Source organism: Hippocampus bargibanti, linkage group LG13 (genome assembly GCF_051943395.1).
Source record: "Hippocampus bargibanti isolate YZ-2025 linkage group LG13, ASM5194339v1, whole genome shotgun sequence".
Taxonomy (NCBI): domain Eukaryota; kingdom Metazoa; phylum Chordata; class Actinopteri; order Syngnathiformes; family Syngnathidae; genus Hippocampus; species Hippocampus bargibanti.
Genome location: NC_142746.1, coordinates 7,299,818 through 7,320,118, shown reverse-complemented (window position 1 = coordinate 7,320,118; position 20,301 = coordinate 7,299,818). Strand labels below are relative to the sequence as shown.

General features: G+C 43.9%; 1 protein-coding gene across 2 annotated transcripts; it reads right to left on the bottom strand.

The window, feature by feature from the left end:
* Positions 1 to 1,862: 1,862 nt before the first annotated feature.
* ccar1 (cell division cycle and apoptosis regulator 1) lies at positions 1,863 to 19,136 on the bottom strand. Of its 2 annotated transcripts, none has more exons than XM_089011969.1 (26): positions 18,994 to 19,136; positions 17,962 to 18,122; positions 16,875 to 17,056; positions 16,700 to 16,792; positions 15,853 to 15,885; positions 15,586 to 15,776; positions 14,161 to 14,287; positions 13,888 to 14,007; positions 12,884 to 13,064; positions 12,671 to 12,803; positions 11,800 to 11,955; positions 11,485 to 11,710; positions 10,401 to 10,514; positions 10,074 to 10,240; positions 9,240 to 9,450; positions 8,028 to 8,111; positions 7,182 to 7,370; positions 6,906 to 7,097; positions 5,765 to 5,998; positions 5,563 to 5,683; positions 5,271 to 5,353; positions 4,997 to 5,140; positions 4,774 to 4,894; positions 4,508 to 4,690; positions 4,037 to 4,242; positions 1,863 to 2,509 (listed from the first exon to the last, which is right to left on the bottom strand). In XM_089011969.1, exons 2-26 carry the CDS (start codon positions 18,077 to 18,079, stop codon positions 2,438 to 2,440), a joined length of 3,681 nt encoding a protein of 1,226 aa, XP_088868095.1. In that variant the 5' UTR covers positions 18,080 to 18,122; positions 18,994 to 19,136; the 3' UTR covers positions 1,863 to 2,437. The 2 variants fall into 2 exon arrangements, with proteins under 2 accessions (XP_088868095.1, XP_088868096.1); XM_089011970.1 differs by having other exon boundaries at positions 4,997 to 5,137.
* Between the last annotated feature and the right edge of the window lie 1,165 nt (positions 19,137 to 20,301).

Below are 20,301 nucleotides of genomic sequence, written 5' to 3'. Positions count from 1 at the left end.
TTAAATCAGCTAATTCTGTTGCAACTTGGGGTCTGTGTAAGCTCTCAGTCGTACAGGAGTGGTCCATCGATGAGAAGGTTTCTTCAGCCGTCATACCTGGGCCTTCTCGCTGCACCGGCCTTGAATTTCACATGTCACACGCATACGTATTAAGTCCGCAAGTGCAAATGCTCTGTGTGCTCCTCGGCGGGGAACAAATGAGGTTTGTTTGTCAACGACTCTGTGCTCAGCAGAGAGGGCTGTGTGATACACAGCCATTGTTCTCAAGGAAACGACACAGGCAAGCTGCAGGCGCTGCACAGAGATGCTTCCTGTGCTTTTTTTTTTTTTTGGGGGGGGGGGGGGGGGGGGCGCCACATGGCGTTCTTAGGCCGCTACATTCACATCGTTATACAGCAATTTGAGAGATTCAAATTGGAATGGGGGAACCTGCAATCTGTGTGTGTGTGTGTGTGTGTGTGGGCTTGATGTGAGCCAACGTACGGTTTTCAAAATAAAATCCAAGAGGAATCATTATGAAAGCATAATTAACTCATTCACAAATTTATTCGGGAATTAAAAATACGACAGAGCGCCATTCCCAAATTTGTTCGCGTCTTGTTTTTCATGCTTGGGTGCCAAAAAAGTGCTGGCCATGGCCTCTGGCTATGTTTTTTATTTTCGACAATGGGGAAGCATTTCCCTTTTAACACTTTTTCCAGCTTTAGCTGTTGTTAAAGTGCTATATCAACTAATGTTTGTATGGCTTTGTATTTTGGACAGCCACCCTCATTTCAAGCTCATATAACTCCACGCCCATATAATTTAGGATTTTTTTTTCTGATAAAAGAAGAGAGTCTCGGGTTTCTAAAGCTGTATTGAATGTTTATGTAGTCCGAAAACTCAATTTTCTGTGGGTACTGGAATTCAAGTGACAATGACAAAAACCCTGGCACTGCAGTGGACACATTTTTGCACGCCTGACAGTGAATGTGTTAATGTATCACATAGCCCCCACTCCCATTAATATGATAACAGGAACAAACCAACTGAGCAAAAAAAGAAAGGCTGAACAAAATCGGGATGATGTGGTTGCACTATTGTTCACACCCTCATAACCAAGAACGGGGCTTTTCAGAAAGAACCAGTCACATTCATTTTCGAGGTCGGGCAAAACAATATTTTACTAGGCAGACGTTTATCATATGGTTTGGTAAACTAATCATGACGATGCATTATAAATCCAAGTGTGTACAAACCTGATGACTGATTTCCTCGGGGCGTATACGGGAGGAGGTTGTGAGTTTTGAAAAGTAACCTCTAAATCATAAAGTGAACAAAGTGTGACAGCCACTCAGAATTGGCGGTTCGCTGCAGCAGCGGATTTTTTTCCCGTGAGCCTGGTGGGGGATTGATGCCTCTTTGAAGGGTACATCATGTGATGACTCGAGCGCCCGGGGCCTTTCAGTCACGTTCACATTCTTAAACCACTTGATGCTCGGTGTTGAAGCTAAACTGTCAACAGATCTTGGAATAAAATAGGTGTTAGAAAGGAAGGTCACGCTGAATGTCGCACTTTTAGCAAATGCTTCCATCTGCTGGTAAGAAGTGGAATTACATTGAATTCATTTTGACATTTGTCATCACAAGCCTTTCTTTCACTTGGCTCACCAAATAAAATAAAAACAATACACTGTACAACTTCCCTCTTCCGGGCATGTGTAAAGAAGCAAACACATGATAGGGACTAGCAGGCCAATTCAATTTTGTGTGATGACATTCGATGCGCATGCCGGCTTGGTTGATGTGTTTCTGACATGCCGTAGTCGTGTGTGGCCAATAACACCTCATAGGGAGAAATCAACAAGAGAATGTACACCCCGAAAAAAACAACTGTTTATTCAACAGTGGATGGCATCTTATTTATAAGACAAGTCAGCACGACCCCTTGTGGAATCCAAAGTTATCGTTTAAATAATCATTAGAAATTCTCTCGCACATAAATAGCCTCGGCATTGCCTATTAGGAAAAAAAAAATCTGAATAACACAACTATCACACAAACTGGCACAACAAATGGGTGGGAGCGGAGCATTGGAAAGTGAGTTATCATCAACAAAACATAGTTTAAACAAAATAATTATGTACATGGGTCAATAACTAAGTTATGACTAAACCCCAACAGGGAGTTGAGACAAGGTCCAAACAATAAGAATCGCCTGGTGAAATATTTACAAGTGAGACAATGAGTGTTTTAGATCAATTATTACAGCAGTGCAGTGGAGACAATTTTACCCACTGTGGGCCATACAAATTCAAAGGGGGAAGTAAATATTTGTGGGTTTCAAGTTTTGGGAGCTTTTCCTACCAGTTCCTTTGAGGTTTTATCCGTTTTTAGCATTGCATGGCGGGCCGATGGTGTATATTAGCCCACGGGTAGCAAGTTCCCAACCGCTGATTTAAGAGGCGGTCGGTTCTTCTGCGCCGTTCATTTGAAGTGGCACGTTTTCCTCATCGTTTCCATCGTGACCCTGACAGGAGATGGGGGGAAGAAAAACAAAATAAACTGTCATCCTGTTGTTGCACAAAATTAGTTTGGTGACCACTATAAAACATATTTTTTAAATTTCTATTCATATTTCTGAAACTTCAAATTTCACACCATTCAATTTTTAAAATTAACTCATTCACTACCTTTCCCAAATGTATTCGTCAATTGAAAATATGACGTAGAGTGCCTTTCCTGAACTTGAAGTTTTGCTTTTCCTTGCGGGGGGTGCTAATAAAGCGCTGGCCAGACCTCTGGCAATGCATTTTCCCTTCCACGAGGGGGCAGCATTGCCCCCTTTCCATGTTCAGGCTTTGTTGCAGCTTGAGCCATTGTTAAAGTGCTTTATAAATCAATACGTTTGTATTGTGTACAGCCACCCCCATTTCAAGCTCAGATAACTCCAGACCCACATAACTAAGGAATTCACTTTTTTTCCTGATGAAAGAAGAGTCTTAGGTTTCTAACGCTGTATGGAATGTTTATGTAGTCCTAAAACGCAACATTCTGTGGGTCCTGGAATTTGAGTGAAAATGACAAAACCCCTGGCACTAGAGTGGACACATTTTTGCATGTCTGACAGTGAATTAGTTAAAAGTGTACTTTAATGCAGATACATTTCACTTAAAGGACAACAGACGTCTCCGCACAAGTTGTGTCCATAATTTGTAAAATGGCCTCAAATGACTTCTACTGAGCGTATTTTACAAAGATTCCACCGCACATAGCTATATTTTACGTTTTAAGACTCGCGCTGAATATTCCGGTAGTCTTGTTTTTGAGTTGGTAACGAGTACTCACCCTACGTCACGGAAGGAACGCCCCTCAGCGAGAAAGGACATACCTTGCATCACCTCAATGCATTTTGCGGTACTTTGTTTGGTCTGAAAACTTCGTGTTGATCCGTGTTGATGCCGAAATTTGGAGGAAAACACATAAATAACGCGATGGTGAATCATTGTGTGTTGCGCCAAGACTTCTACAGTGTATTTGATGTTCGCTTACAAAGCGTCCCAGGAGACAAGTTTCACGGAGCTTTGTCGCCCTCTTCTGCCTTTTTGGGTACTGTGAGTACTAAAGAGTTTGTCACTACATTTCTCTCCAGATGCATCAAAATGACCGGAATAAATTCTTTAATCGATTGCAAACATGTATGCTTTCCTCTTCAGAACTATTTGCATCATATTCATAACTGGACTAAAAATATCATACTGTGTTTTTTGGCTATTTTAGATGCTATAAAACGTTTTTCTGATGTCAGTTAGGAAACAAAAAATTGATGTCGGTTGTCCTTTAACTCTGCTTTTTCTTTGGGAGTGCGAGATAAAATGATAAAATTGTTGGTTTCCAAAACACCTAGAGTACAGAAGTACATCTTTCCCAATCACTTCCTATTTACAAAGTAAAACTCTCCACCGCCCAATTTCGACCGACATTCAGTTTCAAGACAAAATCTCACTGCAATTCAGCTTCAAAGTCGACACACAAGCGGCTTCCAACGACTCGCTACCTTTCTCATCACCGCCGTCAGCCCTTTCACCGTATCTGTCAGAGCCTTGCAGGTCTTGATGAACTGCTCGTGGTAGATGCACTTCTGCTCCTCGGCGTCCTTCAGTGTCTTTTCCGTTTGTCTCAGGGTGCTTGTCGTCTCATCCAGTTCCTTTGACAGGCACCGGTTGTCTTGTTCCAGTTGCGCTTTCACCTTGGCGTCTTCCTCTGGCATGGAATTTGGACAGGACAGGTTAAAAAGAAAGCTTAGCGGTGACGGAACGGTCAGTTTAATTAGCCGGTCAAATAATTTGACAATGTGCCAGCCCACCTATCGGAGCAGTCACAAAAATGCGCATTGGGGTGGAACTGTTTTTCGATGTAGCAAAACTCAAATTGAGGCAAACCACACTCCAGCTGGAGGTTTGGCGCAGTGTAGCTTGCCACATTATGTGACTTAAAAAACAAATTAATGCAGGCCTCAAGTATTTACCCATCTTGGCGTCCTGCACCATGAGCTTGTTTTCAATTTCTTCACGCGACTTCTCACTCTTCTCCAACTTCTGCATCAGGCAGCCAATGTCCACCATGGCGCCGTTGTACACGATCAGCGTGCTGGACCCGCTGGTTTCCGACCGTGCGCTCCACTTGGGAGCAGGGAGTAGGTCTCTGTTGCCTGATGGGAAGAAGATGCGCTTTATATGTGATTTTAGAGAATGTAACTCTTGTGCGGTTAAGTGTCGTGATGCACTTGCTCACCTAAGGGATTCTCAATTTGGGCTTCAGCAGGGGGGAAATCGGGCTCTTCCTTTGGCCTGTCAGTTAGCTTTCGGTAATAGCACGACTCTCTCACCACCGGCTTGTTCAACAATTTCTTTATCTGAAAAAAAAAAAAAAAAAAAGGGGGGGGGGGGGGGGGGGAGGATCAGGATGACGTGTTCGCGGCAGCCAAACAGACATGATGATTATTTTTTTGGGTCACCTGGGCGCGCGAAAGGTGCAGTCCAAGTGTGTACAAGATTTCCTCCAAGTCTTTCTCCAGTAAGTAGCCCCAGTGACTTTGATCAAAGTAAACAAACGCCATTAACAGCTCCTTGTTGTGCGTGATCATCTGTTTCTTGTCCTGCTGGTTAAAAAAATATATATTATACCTTCACTGAAATAGTTGTTGATACTTTATTAAAAACAGCTGGTCACGGTTGGCTTTAAAGAGTGAAAATTTTGCATCCAGACCCACCAATAATGAAGCAATGTACCTTGTCCTTTAAATTCTTGTCTTTTGGCGATTTACGATCATCTTTGCGATCTCTTCTGTCCCTGTCGTCGTCACCATCCTTGTCTTAAAAAAAAGATTGGAACCTTTGAATCTAATGAGTGTGAGGTCCTAAGTTTAAAGGAATTCAACAGGAATAAAAGCCTCAGAGACAGTGGAAATGGAATCCATCACAAGTTCAGAGTGGTGCATGATTTCTCATCAATGGCCAGAATTTTGAGCTAGATATTCAAATAGTGGGCAGCGTGTCGATGTGAAGAAAAAGCCGCATTTACCAACGTCGTCGTCATCATCTTCATCTTCAGCCTCCATGGGGTCGTATTCGTCCACGCTGCCATCGTCGTCATTCTCATCCTCGTCACGCGACTCCTCCTTTTTCACCACCTTGTCGTTGCCCTGCTTGCGTACAAAATCGAAAGGGTGTTGTTAATGACAAACACAAATCATTTATATGAATACTGGGTTCACGTGACGCACCTTCCGCCTCTCAACCTCGTCATCTTCCCTTGATCTCTTTGCTGCCGGCTCATCTCCTTCGTCCTCTTTCTCCTTCTTTATTTCCCTCTTTTCCAGCTCCTTTTTCTCGACTTCTTTTTTGACCTTCTTCTCCTTCTTTTCATCCTTGACGGGGATGGCAGCAAGGGCTTTGTAAATGCGGTAACCGAAATCCCTCTGCAACATCTCATTGAACAGCTCGGCGAAGAGGGACACCTGGAAGGCGGGATTACTGCAGATCAACCAACAATAAATACGCTGTGTCTGATCGGCTGGTATTTGCCGAGGCGGGGAGGCTGAGCCCTGCTGCGGACAGTAAAAATTAATTTATGCGCACCCCAAATATATTTATAATTACCCGCGGTGTTGTGTAATAATTGTTTTGTTGTTGTTTTGAGTTTTAGATGGTGCCGCGAGAGTGCCTCCCTTTACAGCAGCTCCTCGATTTTGTTTTTCTACTTATTCTTTTTCCTTTTCTCTTCCTTTCATAACTTTGCTCTCGTGAATTAGGAATTGTTCCAATGAGAGACAAATAAGTTTTATCATACTTGAGTATGATTATTATTATTATTATTATCATCATATTGACTGAAACCCAACATGCTGCTTACCACCAAGTTATCTGCAGATGGAGTTTCAATAATAATAGGGGCCATAGTCGAGTGGTTAACACGGCAGCTTTACAGTAGAAACGTCGCGGGTTCGCATTCAGCTGTAGCCTCCCTGTGTGGAGTTTGCATGGTCTCCCCAAGCCCGTGTGGGTTTTCTGCGGGTCCTCCGGTTTCCTCCCAAATTCCGAAAACATTCATGGCAGGCAGATTGAACACTCCAAATTGTCCCTAGGTGTGAGCGACTGTTGTTATGTCTTGTGCCTTGCGATTGGCTGGCAACCTATTCAGAATTTCCCCCGCCTTGTGCCCTAAGACGGTAGGCTGCGGCACCCCCCGCGACCCTCATGAGGAATAAACGGTACGGAAAATGGATGGATGGATAATACCTGTAATAATACATTGTATTTTTAAGTTTTAGACATGCTTTGGCCTAAGACAAAACAACAAACAGAAAAGGCATATAGAGGAATACTCATGGGTTCACCAGAAAGACAATAGCTCATGATTCTCACCTCAAAAGAGGTCTCTTTATTGTCCTCCAGCCTATAGTCCAACAGCACACTGAGTGACATCACGCTGCAGTCAAACTTGCCATTCTTGGCAGCCCAATTGGGGTGAACGAGGATGGTGGGCTCATCTGGGAGGACGTAACGCCGTTCTCGGCGCTGGCGCTCGAGCTCCTCTTGCCTCTTTCTCTCCTCATCCTGCGAGAGAGAAGGACAGCGTTTTAGCACCCCAAGATTCTGATCACGACTTGGTGCGGCAAAGAGGTGAAACGCCACGGGTACCTCTTTGTCCTCCTCAGTGCGGAGCGGCTCTTCTTCCTCAGGAAGTTTGATTTCTGGCTTCTCTGGTTCTTTGGACTCCTCCAGCTGTTCCTCCACCTTCAGCTGCTTGGTGAGTCGGGCGATCAGCTGCGACTTTAAGCCCTTGGAGCTCAGAGCGCGACAATCCAGCTCTTTGCGCAGGTCGTTGACCTGCGGGGCGGCGTTGCAAAAGTCAAGGAGTGAGGAAATAAATTTATCTGACAAGCAAGCTTTAAGATTTAAAACAAGAAACCCCTTTACCAAGTAACGGGGGGGAGGGGAGGTTGTACCAGTCCACCCGTTGCAGCAGTCACAAAAACAAGTGCGCCGAATGAGGTGGAACTGGGCTTCGATTTTGCAAAGCTCAAATTGAGTCAGACCACGGTCCAGCTGGAGATTTGACTCAGAGTGTAGCTTGCAAATACAAATTATCAGACAATGATATAGTATTTATTGATGTTTGAGAGTATTTACAATCTCTAACCATAATTGTGCATTCAACATCTCAGTGGCAATTACAGATTTGTATTTAGTTTCGTGGCTTCAATGCATTATAGGACTTGGAGAATCCACCCGAGCCCCTGTATTTTAAAACCCCAGCGGGAAACCTTTTTCCAAGAAGGAAAATAAATCTGGGTCATCAAGCGGTTTAAATAGATTTGAATAAACTGTTCTGAGATTGGAATAGCTATAACGTTGACTGGTAAAATTGACTCAAAATAACACCTTGCATTATTGCAACAGGTTATCGGAAAAAAAAACAAAATATTTCACCCAGTAGATATGTGACAGTATTTCAAATGAAAGGAATGACCACTTCAACATTACCTTCATCGATTTTGGATCGAGTTTAGTCCAGTGAGTAGGAGTGCAGACATCTTTAAATTCTTCCCCATCCTTCTCCTCTTCCTCCTTGAGAGACAATCGGCGAGAAGGAGCGAGGGAAGAAGAAGGGACAGGACAAAATTAGCACGCCACATCTGAGTGAGCGTTCAAGTTGATTCGTGCAAGATCACAAATCCTCTCCCCAAAAAAAAGTATCATTCTAGTGAGCTCAACTGTGCTTTATATCCACTGCTACTGAGGGGTACACAGGGAAGCTCTCTAGCTCTTTAACAAACAGCTGCCAATCAATCTGTGGAACACACACACATAAAATCACACACAAAAAAAACTAAAAAAAAAAAAAAAAGATTAAAAAATGAGGCAATCGCTGTACCATCAAGAGAGTTTGTGTCCAGGAGTGAGGGTGAGGGCGGCCCTAACAACTACTGGCTTTGCCAATTATGGGGGATTTAAGGAACTACACGAGATGTTCATTCAACTTCCCCAGAAGCATCAAACTCTACATGTAGTTCAAATGAAAATTAAAAATTAAATAAATAAATAGAAAAGCCGACAAGGAAAGACAAGGAATACTCGACTTGGGGGCAAGGCTCCCATTTCCCAATCAAAATGGGTTTGAGAAATTATATAAAAATAAGAAATTTCTACAACAGACACATTACCGGCATGCAACTGACTCAACAGATTCCAGCAGTTATCTACTTCCACATGCCAGCATTAAAAAAGGGGGAGGGGGCTACCACTGCTTGAAAATTTAAATCATCCCAGATTAAGAGAACGCCGTTTGGAATTGCCAGCAAAGAGCAGAATGAAATGAACACAATTAGACCCAGATTAGCAGCAAATGAGACAAGCTGGAAGCTGCCTTACCAGTTGCAAAAGGGGAGCGTACACAAGCACAAACTAGTCTCACTGCTTCCACTGTGTGTGTCTGCTGGATGTGTGGGAATGTGTTTGGGGAGGAAGGGGGTGCAGAGTGCTGATGGTGGAGGAGAGGAGAAGAGGAAAGGGGACAGGTGGGGAGGGGGGGCAGAGGACGGCTAGGTGAGTCTGGCTGTGGAGTCGTAAACTCCGTGTACTTGTGTTTTGCGTGTGGTGTAAGGTGCGGGCGTGTGTGTGTGTCTTATTTTGTTAAGTCCTGTGCCTTCCTGTGAGAAGCGGAAATGAGAAGAGAAGGGATTAGCGGTTCAGTGCCTGTTCTCCATCCGCCTCCTTTCGCTCGGCCAACAGCTTCTCAGCCAGCTGCTCCCGGAGTCGCCGCGACAGCGCCTCCCACTCTGAGCGGGTAGGAAGACAATGCCAAACATCCGGAAGAAACAAAACCACTGTCTCCACATGAGCGGGAACTGTCCGCCCCTTGTGTGTCTCCTCCGGCCGGTGATAGCGAATCTCTGCAAAACGATACCTGTCGCAAAGGAAGAGGGTGCATTGGAAAGAAACATTCTGGTCAGGGCAAAGCACAACAGGCAGGCCTGGCTAGCTACCCGTGCCTTCACTCACACTTGCCCATTGGTGTCACCAAAGGACCCTATAAATCAATAGTGACCCTCCCAACCCCCTTCCCTACACACACAAAACACACAGAAGGACCCGGTCTGCTGCTTTCCAACGGTTGCCACGGTGAAGGGAGCCGGTTTGAGAAGGTTGACAAACAAAATATACCCCTTCCCCCACCTTATCAAGCTTTGAAACACTTCAATGTTCATATGAAAAAAATAGGAAAGACAGTTCAATAAATATGGAATATTTTGACAGAGAGAACAGAGGAACACAAGGATAAAACAAAAGTGGAGGCGGCGTCATCCGGTCGCCGCAGTCCAGTGCGTTGTGGTTGGTTTGCCACCGCGGTGAAATGTGTTTTTTGATAATAAAGAGCGTGTGACAGAAAGAGCGAGCCAAGACACAATAACGGTACAATGACAGTATCAAATAGACAATAATGCAAACAGGAAGGATAGTTGATGACTTATTAGTTTAACACTTGTTAAAGAAACAAAAAGAATGACAAATGAGGAGGAGCGCCCTTACCACTGAGTGCACAGACTAAGATCTATGCCTGTGAGTGCCTTGCAACAGCGTATCGCTGTCTTTATGAGAACTGAGGGATCCTTCTCTGGCTCCTCTCCATCCAGAGAGGGAGACCAGTGGCCACCGATGGCCATGGCCTCATCTTTGCCTCTCATGCCCACTAAAAACTGAAGGCGGAGTCGGGGCGGGGTGGTACAGAGGTGAGGCAAATGGTAAATGTTAGACATCTCATAGAATCCATTCCGAACTGGATTCGCTGATGTAATTCCGTTTCCTATGGGACAATGTCAGCTGAACCGATTAGGTAATGAAAAGAGCGACGGGTACCTTGATAAGTCTTGCGGGATGCTGGAAGGAGTCTCTGACCTCCTGGGAATCTTCGGCAAGGGCGCATGACTTGTGATATAACTCCTCTAAACTTGGGTTAGCCAGAAGCATCACCTGGTTAAGAAAAGTCCGATGTGAGCTTCATTTCAGGCTTTTTTAACCCTTATTTTAAAATGACGAGGAAGAGTGATGAAGAGCGGACAATGAATGGCTCAGTGAGAAAGATACCACACAGTAGTGATGAAAAACAATGTTCGTTTTGTTCTTGTGTGCGCTGTCCAGCACAGCACACCACAAACATAACACGGGACAAAACAAAACTGTTGATAAAATGCCAAATATTTAGCCTATCTTCTCTATCTTCCATGGCAGGAAACGCTTATGAATGTTTTTTGTTTTCGTCAGGTTCTCCTGTTTGGTTGACATGCATTAAAAAAAAAAAAAAAAAAAAAAAAAAAAAAAAAAAAGAAAGAAAAAGACCACCGGAAGTGCAATCTGACCAAAACAGAAACATGACTTTTCTTTGCAAGCACTGCAGGCTCAAAACGGGAAGACTGTGTAGGGGTGTTTGGGAAAGAATTAAAATGACAGCAAAAATACTTTGAGCTTTTGTGACATCCCAGCAGAAATATGACACTTTTCACGCACTTTGTTAAAAAAAATATATATAGTATGATAAAGATATTTCAGATCGATCTGATGACAGTTAAATCCTCATCATGTGTCTTGTTATGGTCGACAATAATATCATAGAAAACTTTTTATGAGGGTATAAGTGGAAATACGGAGAAAATCGCAAGAAGTGATTTTTTGCTGTTAAGACACACAAGGTAAACCCAAAAAGTCAACCACTTCAAGAAATCTGATGAAAACAATCAAAAAGATTTTGTCAGAAAGAAATGTGGTCGGAGTTGACCTTTTTCTTTGTTTTTGTGAATTATTGACTTCTCCAATTCCATTTTTCTTGAATTAAAAACAAATGAACTATTATAAACTAGCATCGGTTTGCGTTCCTCACACTGCCTAAAATGCCAAGTGAGGGAGGGGGGCAGGAGGAGTGTTGTGACGCAGTGAAGAAGCCTACCTTGGCGCTGTAGGTGTGGTTGGCGTCGGGCGGATCCAGCACTGCTGTACTTTTGACAAAGGGATCCACCTCCTTGTGCAATATGTGAAAGTTGCACGCATTGCTGAACTGAAAGGATCGCGTCAGGGGGAAGGCGTCCACCCAGGTGAAAGCCGCACCAAAAAAGTCGCTGGGAATGTACAGACTCTGATAGCGCCGCCTCAGCTCCATCATGTCACAGCTCGAACTGGAGGGGAGCAAAAAAGAGGCGCATGTTACGGCTTACGTGCTCATGCCAACCCCCGAACGAACCAACGCAACCGGTGTTTGACTCACGTGTCCAAGCTGAATTTGGAAAACTGAACCGTGTAGCGTGGGACTACCCTGCGAGGGCGCCGCGGCGAGCGCTCTCGTCTCGGGGAGCGCTCCCGGGAACGTTTGCGCGCGGGTGAGCGTTCTCTCGAACGTCTGCGCTCGCGCTCTCTGTCTCGGCTGGAAACGTTGACAAGGGGAGACGTTAAAAAAAAAGGGAAATAGGCAAATGGATAGCACTTAACAGTCCTGCTCATTACTTTCGGGTGGCAGAAAGCAAGTGAAAATAGCTTTTAAACAAGGGAAGCCCATAAGTCATTACATTAAAGCACAGGAGTCAAAGTCAAGGCCCGGGGTCCAAATGTGGCCCACCACATGATTTAATTCGGCCCAAGAAAGCAAATGAAGCATGTCAAATGCCGCGCCGCGAGAGTGGCTGCCTTTCCAGCAGCTCATGTATTTCTTTTTTCTACTTTCATTCCTTTCATCACTTTGCTGCTGTGAAATGTAAATTTCTCCACTGTGAGACTAATAAAGGCAAATGCAATCCAATTCGAATACCATGATGCTTGCTAAAGTCCGAACCAAAATTTCAAATGTTTCCATGTAAACCACAATAGCAGTCATTATTTATCAATTCAAATTTGAAAAGTAGTTATTCATTAATTTGTTGTGCGTTCTGTATGTACTATGTGGAGGATATTAAAACATACTAATGGTTTCCCCAAATTCATAACGTCCCTCGAGAGGAAACTGTAACTACAATGCGGCCCTCTACAAAAAATGAGTTTGACACCTCTGCATTAAATAGTACATTTGAGTGTGAAGCGCTCTTCTGCCATCAGGAAGTACGAGTGACATCACGGGTGCATGCAGGGCGCTCAACCAAAATGACCTGCGGTCCTCTTTACTGCGGAGGATGAGCTCAGGAGGGCGATCGTTGCGAGGAGGGAAGCGAGGGGGAGGCTCGATCCGTCTGACGGGTTGTGATTGCGGCATGAGTCTCACCGGGGGCTGAAGAAGACCCCCTGCAAACACATCGAGGGAACAATGTCATACTGACTTCGGCAGATTGAAGGACACATTTGGACTTTAGTTTTTTTTTAACCTTTGGGAGGAGGCAGCAGAGGCTGCGGCGGGTTTTGGAGGAGGGGGCCGAGGGAGGCGGCCGACAGCTGGGCCTGCAGTAGGGACGGAGGAGTCGGAGGCGGAACACTGAATGTGGTCGGAGGAGGGAGCGACTGGAGGATGGGGGGAGCCTTCATCAGGTTGGGGGGCGGAGGATGGTTCTAGGAAAAAAAGGAGATGAATAAAACTTGATCAAAACTACTATATAAATCAATATGAATAGTAATGAATAACTTGATCAAGTATTTGATCAGTTTATACAGCCACACGGAAGACGTATAAAATTTGAGGAACGTTTCACCAATGAGTGAGGAGGGTTGATTTTTCATTCTATGTCTCTCCTTTTGAGTTTCCAACGAGAAAATATCAAAACTTAAATTCGGCATCTCCTCAGAATTTTAAACAAACAGGTGTTGAAATCGGCCGTTTAACTTTGTTCGTAGCTTAATGATAATAATAATGAAAAAAAAAAGTTTGAGACTGTTGACTTCAGATAAGGAGCCAGGGGGCCCAAGTCTACAGGATGAGATATAAATGGGCCACTGGGACCTAACAGTCTGTCTTCTTTTCATTGAAGTTCAAAGACATTTTGTGCCATCCAGGTTTTGATTTCCTCCAGGCAGGCTAAAAGCGGCCTTAATAAGAAACAGTTTTTTTGCTCAGTGAGACATATATCTGACAGTCATCTACATAGCAGTGGAAGGAAATATTATGTTTCCAATACGAGAAAATCCAATGCAAGTAGTTACAGTAGTGAAAACAGCATAGGCCCCAAAATTCAGCCCTGTGGAACACCACGTGATGAGTCTATGATAAGGAGCTAGAAAGAGATTTGGGGTTAAACTGCCAAAACTAAATCTGTTGAGAAGAGATCTGGCATGATGGCTGGCATTCAAACAAAAAAATTGAATCAAATAATCAAGAAAGCAGAAGAAGAGTATCCAGCAGATGACGGAGAGTGGGTGATGAGGCATATGCGGTTACATTTTGTCTGCTGTCCGCTCCAGGGTGCATGTCAGAGTAGCGCAGCTGTATCGTTGGCTCATTATAGAGGCCGCCCAACTGTGGGGAAGCTTGAGGTAAAGGCTGAGGCTGCTGCTGATGCTGGGGAGAGAATGAGAACACAACGGTCACTCAGCGGCGGAAACCTGTATAGAACAATGTCATTTGGGGAGAAAATTGATCGCAGTTGAAAGGAAGGCGTCTTCAAACAAGTCTGAAGATCATTGTGGATGTACAAACTGTGAATACGCTCACCGACTGGTTTGCGAGCTGAGGTAACGTCTGGATGCGCTGGGCGTTCCACTTGAAGGGCAGGTTGGCGTTGTATACGGCCTCCACCAGCACCCTGTCACCCACTTGCGGCGTCTTCCCTTTAACGGCGCTAGAAGAAGGAAAACGACAATGGAAATTATGTTGAGAAGAGAGAGAAACAGCTTGAAGTGACAAGATCCCGTCTCCTTATTTGGATACAGTAAAGGCTCGTTATATCGATATCGGTTATATTCATAATAATGCTTATTACGATACTATTTTCATTTCCCGGCAAATTTCTAGTCTTTTTATGTATTAGTTCCATTTAGTACGATACATGGTTATTACGATAATCGGGTTACTACGGTGCCCTTTTCATCTCCCGCCGGCTCTTTTGCTATGTTTATATCAATACAAAAGCAGCCTAAGGTGAATCGGTATTTCCTTAGGGGCTTCTATACAGTATCACCATTATCGAAATCTGTATTGGTCGGAGCGTTGGTCATGTGATAAGCTTCCGTGTCTCGCGCAGTGTAGCAGACGCCATTTTCTACCATTTTCAACCATGGCGAAACGAAATAATTGTGACCTCGGAACAAAATACAAGGCAATCGTGACTGTTGAGGAGAATCCAACAAGGAGCAATTCCTCCATTGCAAAAGAATTCAACGTGCCGCAAAATACGTTATCAACGTGGTTGAAGAGTAAGGATAAAATAAAGACGGTATATGAAGCGTTGGACTTCGGACCTGGATCAAAGAGGATAACGTCACAATACTGAAATCTTCTTATACAGTATACAGTTGTTTGACACCAATTTCAACCATGGGGAAACGTAAGAATGGTGATATCCGAACAAGGCAATCGTGGCTGTGGAGGACAATCCAACAAGCAAGTGCCTCATCGCGAAATAGTTCGACGTGCCGCAGAATACTTCATCAACGTAAGTAATGTAAACGTTGCAGTTTTCGTTTTCCATACATGTATTTAATTGTGTTTGATTCAAATATCTTTATCGCTTGCAATAATCATTGTTTTTCATATGTTTGTACATGCTGGCGTCCGTGGTTTCTCTCGTGTGTACAATGTCAACAATGTCGAGTGATACTCTGAGTCACGATTGCAAGAGTGCGTTCTAAAAATAATAAATGACGTTTTTATTTAATGCATATTTATTTTTCACTTCACTACAGTACAAAAGCATGCTGGATACGCAATCCATGAACCAATGAGAAAATTACATGCCATATCAAAGATCCCCCATTTATTGCCCCCGCTTCATGCAGTACGGCGCAGGATCGTATGTCGATAGTACGGTTATATATTATATGTTGTATTATATATATATTTTTTTTTTTCTGACTCCCAAGAATATCGATATAACGAGACTTTACTGTAATTGTTTAGCGATAACACCCGCGCTAACACCTGAGCTGAAAGAAGACGTCTTCATCCACAAAGCCAAAGGTGTCGTGGAGCTTGTTGACAACGCCTGTGAAGACGCGCTGCTTCTGCGGCTGCTGTTGGTGGCTGGAGCGCGGCGTCGGGTACGACACGGTGATTTGGGCCGTCTGCTGGGGATTGGAGAGGCTGAGGCTCGTGGGCAAAGCCACTGGCGGCTGGGGGGAGGGAGGGCAAGAAGTGTTTGAGCATTTCTGGTTGCCACCAAATGGTTGTTGGATTGCGGCATCTTACCTGGGATAGCAGTGCCGGTTGAGGCTGTGGAAGCTGGGACAAGAACCAAAGAATGGATTTAGGATTTCCCAGATACAGTAAAGTCTTGTTATATCGATATTGGTTATATCGATAGTACCGCTTATTACAATACTATTTCCATGAACGCAAGGAGAAAATTACATGCGCGCAGGGTCGGATATATCAATAGTCCCGGTTATATCGATATTTTTTCAGACTCCCGAGAATATCGATATGACGAGACTTTACTGTATTTAGGATGGTATCACACAAAAAAATTGTTTAAAAAAAATGGTTGTGACATTGTGATTTCTGGATTTTTCTTTTTAGTTTATCTCTCACAGTTCAGACCCCTTCATGATTTCTACGTGGGATAAATAGCAAAGTAGCAGGCCATTCAAATACTTATTTTCTTCACTGTATATATATATAGAGAGAGAGAGATAGAGAGAGAGAGAGAAAGAGAGAGAGAGAGAGAAAGAGGGAGAGAGGAGAGAGAGAGAGAGAGAGAGAGAGAGAGAGAGAGAGAGAGAGAGAGAGAGAGAGAGAGAGAGAGAGAGAGAGAGAGAGAGAGAGAGAGAGAGAGAGAGAGAGAGAGAGAGAGAGAGAGAGAGAGAGAGAGATTTTTCTGTTTTGCTGCAAAGCATCACAGGACATACAACATTTCAGGTAATAAACTACACTCTCCACGTTCAAACAGCACTCCAAACATGGAGAACTTAGTATCTAGGCCAGGGAACGCTTCGGAATGCACTCCGAGGCTTGAGGCAACTGAATGTACCACTTGTACTTGTTCAATGAATTGTCTCTTCAGTGTGCTGAGTGTAAGAGAAAGAGCATGTTTCACCTGATGAGGCACACTGTACAATGGCTGTTGCGGGGATTGCTGTGGGGGTGGCTGTTGCTGTTGATATTGTTGGAGGGCTGAATTGATCTGCGACTACAGACACACACGCAGCCGATAAGACACAAGTGCGCCGTTTGTCACGGGGATGCTACCTGCTTCCTGTGCCATGACTGACCTGCTGCAGTGCTGCGGCAGCTGCGGCTGCCGCCGCCGCCTGCTGCTGCAAGGCGGCCGTCTGTTGAGACAGCTGATAAGAGGCGGCAGATTGGTTGCTGAGAGAGGCGGCGGCCAAGGCCGACTGCTGGGAGTAGACGGCGGGAGACGCTCCCAGGAGGGAAGGCTGCTGCACACCAAGAGCTGCGGGAAGATGGTAGCAAAGGAAAACTTCAGGAGTCAAGGCACGCACAAATGTCATTGGTGTTTTTGGGATGCAATAATTCATTATTGAACACTTATGCTGCGTTTGACAGCATCCTTTATTGCCCACTGCCCAAAGAATAGAATGCTGTAACACTTTCCAAAAAATAAAATGAAGCCATTAAAGTTTTTATTGAAAATTATAGAGTAAGTGTATTCCATTTTCCATTTCATGTATTACTGTGATGATTCAATTTGTTTTCAATTCTTCTTCTTTTCCTTTCGGCTTTTCCCTTCAAGGGGTCGCCACAGCAAATCAGTGTCCTGGACTATTCATTGTTCAGACTTAGTGTTATCTTGATGCCACCACCCAAAAAAATCTGAACTTTCTTATTTTTTATATAACTGTACCAAATATGACCTAAACCATGACCTACAAACCAAGGTAGTGCTGACTTGTCCTTTTTTTGGCCGGGAGGGGGGGGTCCCTAATTTCGGTGTTTACTTGAAGTTTAATTTTATCACGGTTCAAAATGTGTTTTTGGTAAGTTCCAGTTTGTCTAGATTGTTGTATCAAATGTAAAATTAGAGGGGACAAATTATGGCAAGTTTACTTTTTAATTACCTTTACACTTTTTGACAAAATAGCATAAAATTAAACAACCAATCATATTTTTTCTTATGTGCCCATTTTCTGAATAACGGTCTAAGCGAGCAATATACGTTGTGACTGTCCATGTTACTGCTCATGCTGTACTTGTCACATTTCCATCACACGAACGACTTTCCAACCCTGATACTTCTGTCGTGGTAAATGCTTGAGACATCACCAATCATGTTTCCAGCTTAGGAGTTTTGAGCTTTTTTAGGTATTACCGGCAAAAAATAACGTTTATTATACTTACAGTGCAAGTTGATGTCAAGAGCCTGGGCAGTGTGTGCCGTGTGGCCGGGCTGGGATACTGCCGTGGCGGCAAATTGAGTTGCCCAGGGCGGATTTTTCTGTCCCCCGAATTGGGCCATGACTCACTTTTATGAAAGCTTGTCTCCACTCGCCGGCTTATAACTTTAGGAGGAAAAAATATCAACAAAAATGCAATGAATGAAAGCAAGCATAATCACAAGACCCCACAAAAGGTGTGTCAACTAAGTACGGGTATAACCACATAGCATAACCCGCCAGCACACGCGGCTTGTGGGAAGATTGACCTGGGCGTTTTTAGACAGAAAGCAAACAACTACCACGAACAACGTGAGCACGTGGGCCAAGGACAACTTCACAATGTGCGCGCGACACAATCCCACCTTTAATTTGACAGAAAACGTAAAAAGAAATGAACGCTAATCACTTAACACAGCCTTTGAAACGCTTTAATATAACATTCGTTCCTCCCGCTAAACGACCAAAAGGTGGACAATAGACGTTGCTTTCCCATAGCTAGCTGACGTGTTAGCATATTACACTTGCTATTAATATAACTGTGTGATTTAAATCGCCCCTGCTAACTAGCAAGTCCTGAAAGCTATCGGTTCTGTTTGCAGTAGGCTAACGCACACTGTATCAATTTAATTTTGTCCATACAAAAACTAATTCTTGTGTTTAAATAACCGCGAGGGTATGATGGAAGTGTGTGACTCTTTCAAACTACATTTAAAGTTCTGTAACACGATCATTTGGACTACCGTTACGCGGATGGCGAGGAAGCAATTAGCATTAGCTTCGTGGTCGGTGTAGCCTCGTGCAGATTTGTTGTGGAGGCCTCAGCTAACGTTTTGCTGACATTAGCAGCTGACTCGTTGTCACTCACACACGTTATAACGGGAACATGGCTACTAGCAAAATAAGTCCTTTTAACATGTCGCGATAAGTAAGCAGCACAAATAGTGAGGTTGTTGGCTTTTTTGTTTTTTTTACGTTTCATCGTAGCTTGACTAACCTCTGTCCACTGCAGCCGGCCGTCGAGAAGTGGAAACCGGAGGGTGAAACTAGTGATGTGTCGTTCGCGAACGAATTGGCTGTTAGACCCGGCTCACACACACATACTCATACACGTACACAAAAATGGTAGTATACTTCTTTTTCCGAAATAGGAAGAACGGGCAGAAGTACAAAAGAGCACCAAATGCGTAAGTGTGTAATCAACTATTCTCACGTCTGTGTAAGCTCTCAGTCGTACAGGAGTGGTCCATCGATGAAAAGGTTTCTTCAGCCGTCATCTGTACTTCTTTGAAGGTGTCGCTCCTATTCCGAAAAGCTTCGTCAGCGAACTAAAATTTAGCTGTTAGCTCTGGCCCTATATGTGTCCCTAATGTCCAGAGGTGACTGTGCCAGGCCTCTGCTTTGATAGGTCCTTGCTCTAAGGTTGGGGATAGGGGGGCAGAGGACTATTCCCTGAAGCCAATTTGATTACTTCTTTTGTCTTGACTGATTATGGTCTATGACTGGCCCTGATTGCCCCATTCGCCCTGGTATTACCTCATCAGCATGACTAAGCCTACGTGGTAACGATCGTAGGACTGTTGTAAGTACGATCCAAATTGAATCAGAATCAGAAAACCTTTATTCGTCCCACAATGGGGAAATTTGCAACCTCAGACCACCATGGCGGTTTAGTGAAGGGTTTTGCTGTTTTGTAAAAATAGTTTATTTTACTCCACTTTCAATCCATCTATTTTCTATATTTTTTAACCTCACTGTCGTCATATGAGTGGTTGCTAGCATTTAGATGCAAATGTACTGCAAATTGAGGCCCACTAGGATTATCCCTGCAATGTTGAGTGTTTTTTGAGCATTTGTTTAGTTTCCCCAATGTATTGCTCTTTACTATCATCATTTTTACAATGTGTCGAATAAACTACATTACTTTGTTTTTCATTTGGCAGCCCATCTTTTGGATGCACTAATTTTTGTCTAAGGGGTCAAAGGAAGAGATTCAGGCCACGGATGTTAAGACCCGAAAGCTCCGAACCGAAAGCTTTTGTGGTTTCCGACGTTGCTACCTGGGGACATTAATGACAAATGCCTGGGTAACGTGAAGCCAGAGTTCCCCCCAGCCACGTAGACGCGGTTCGTCTACCGCGATATGCCTGATTTTATGACTGTACTGTACTACAATACTGAATGTCTGTGTCACTGCATCGTTAGCACTGTTGCAACCTCATTTCAATAAATCATTATGCTCTAAATTTGAGGGTAAATTTTAATCGTAAGGGTTGGGGGCTTTAATAATGGATGTAATTGTGAT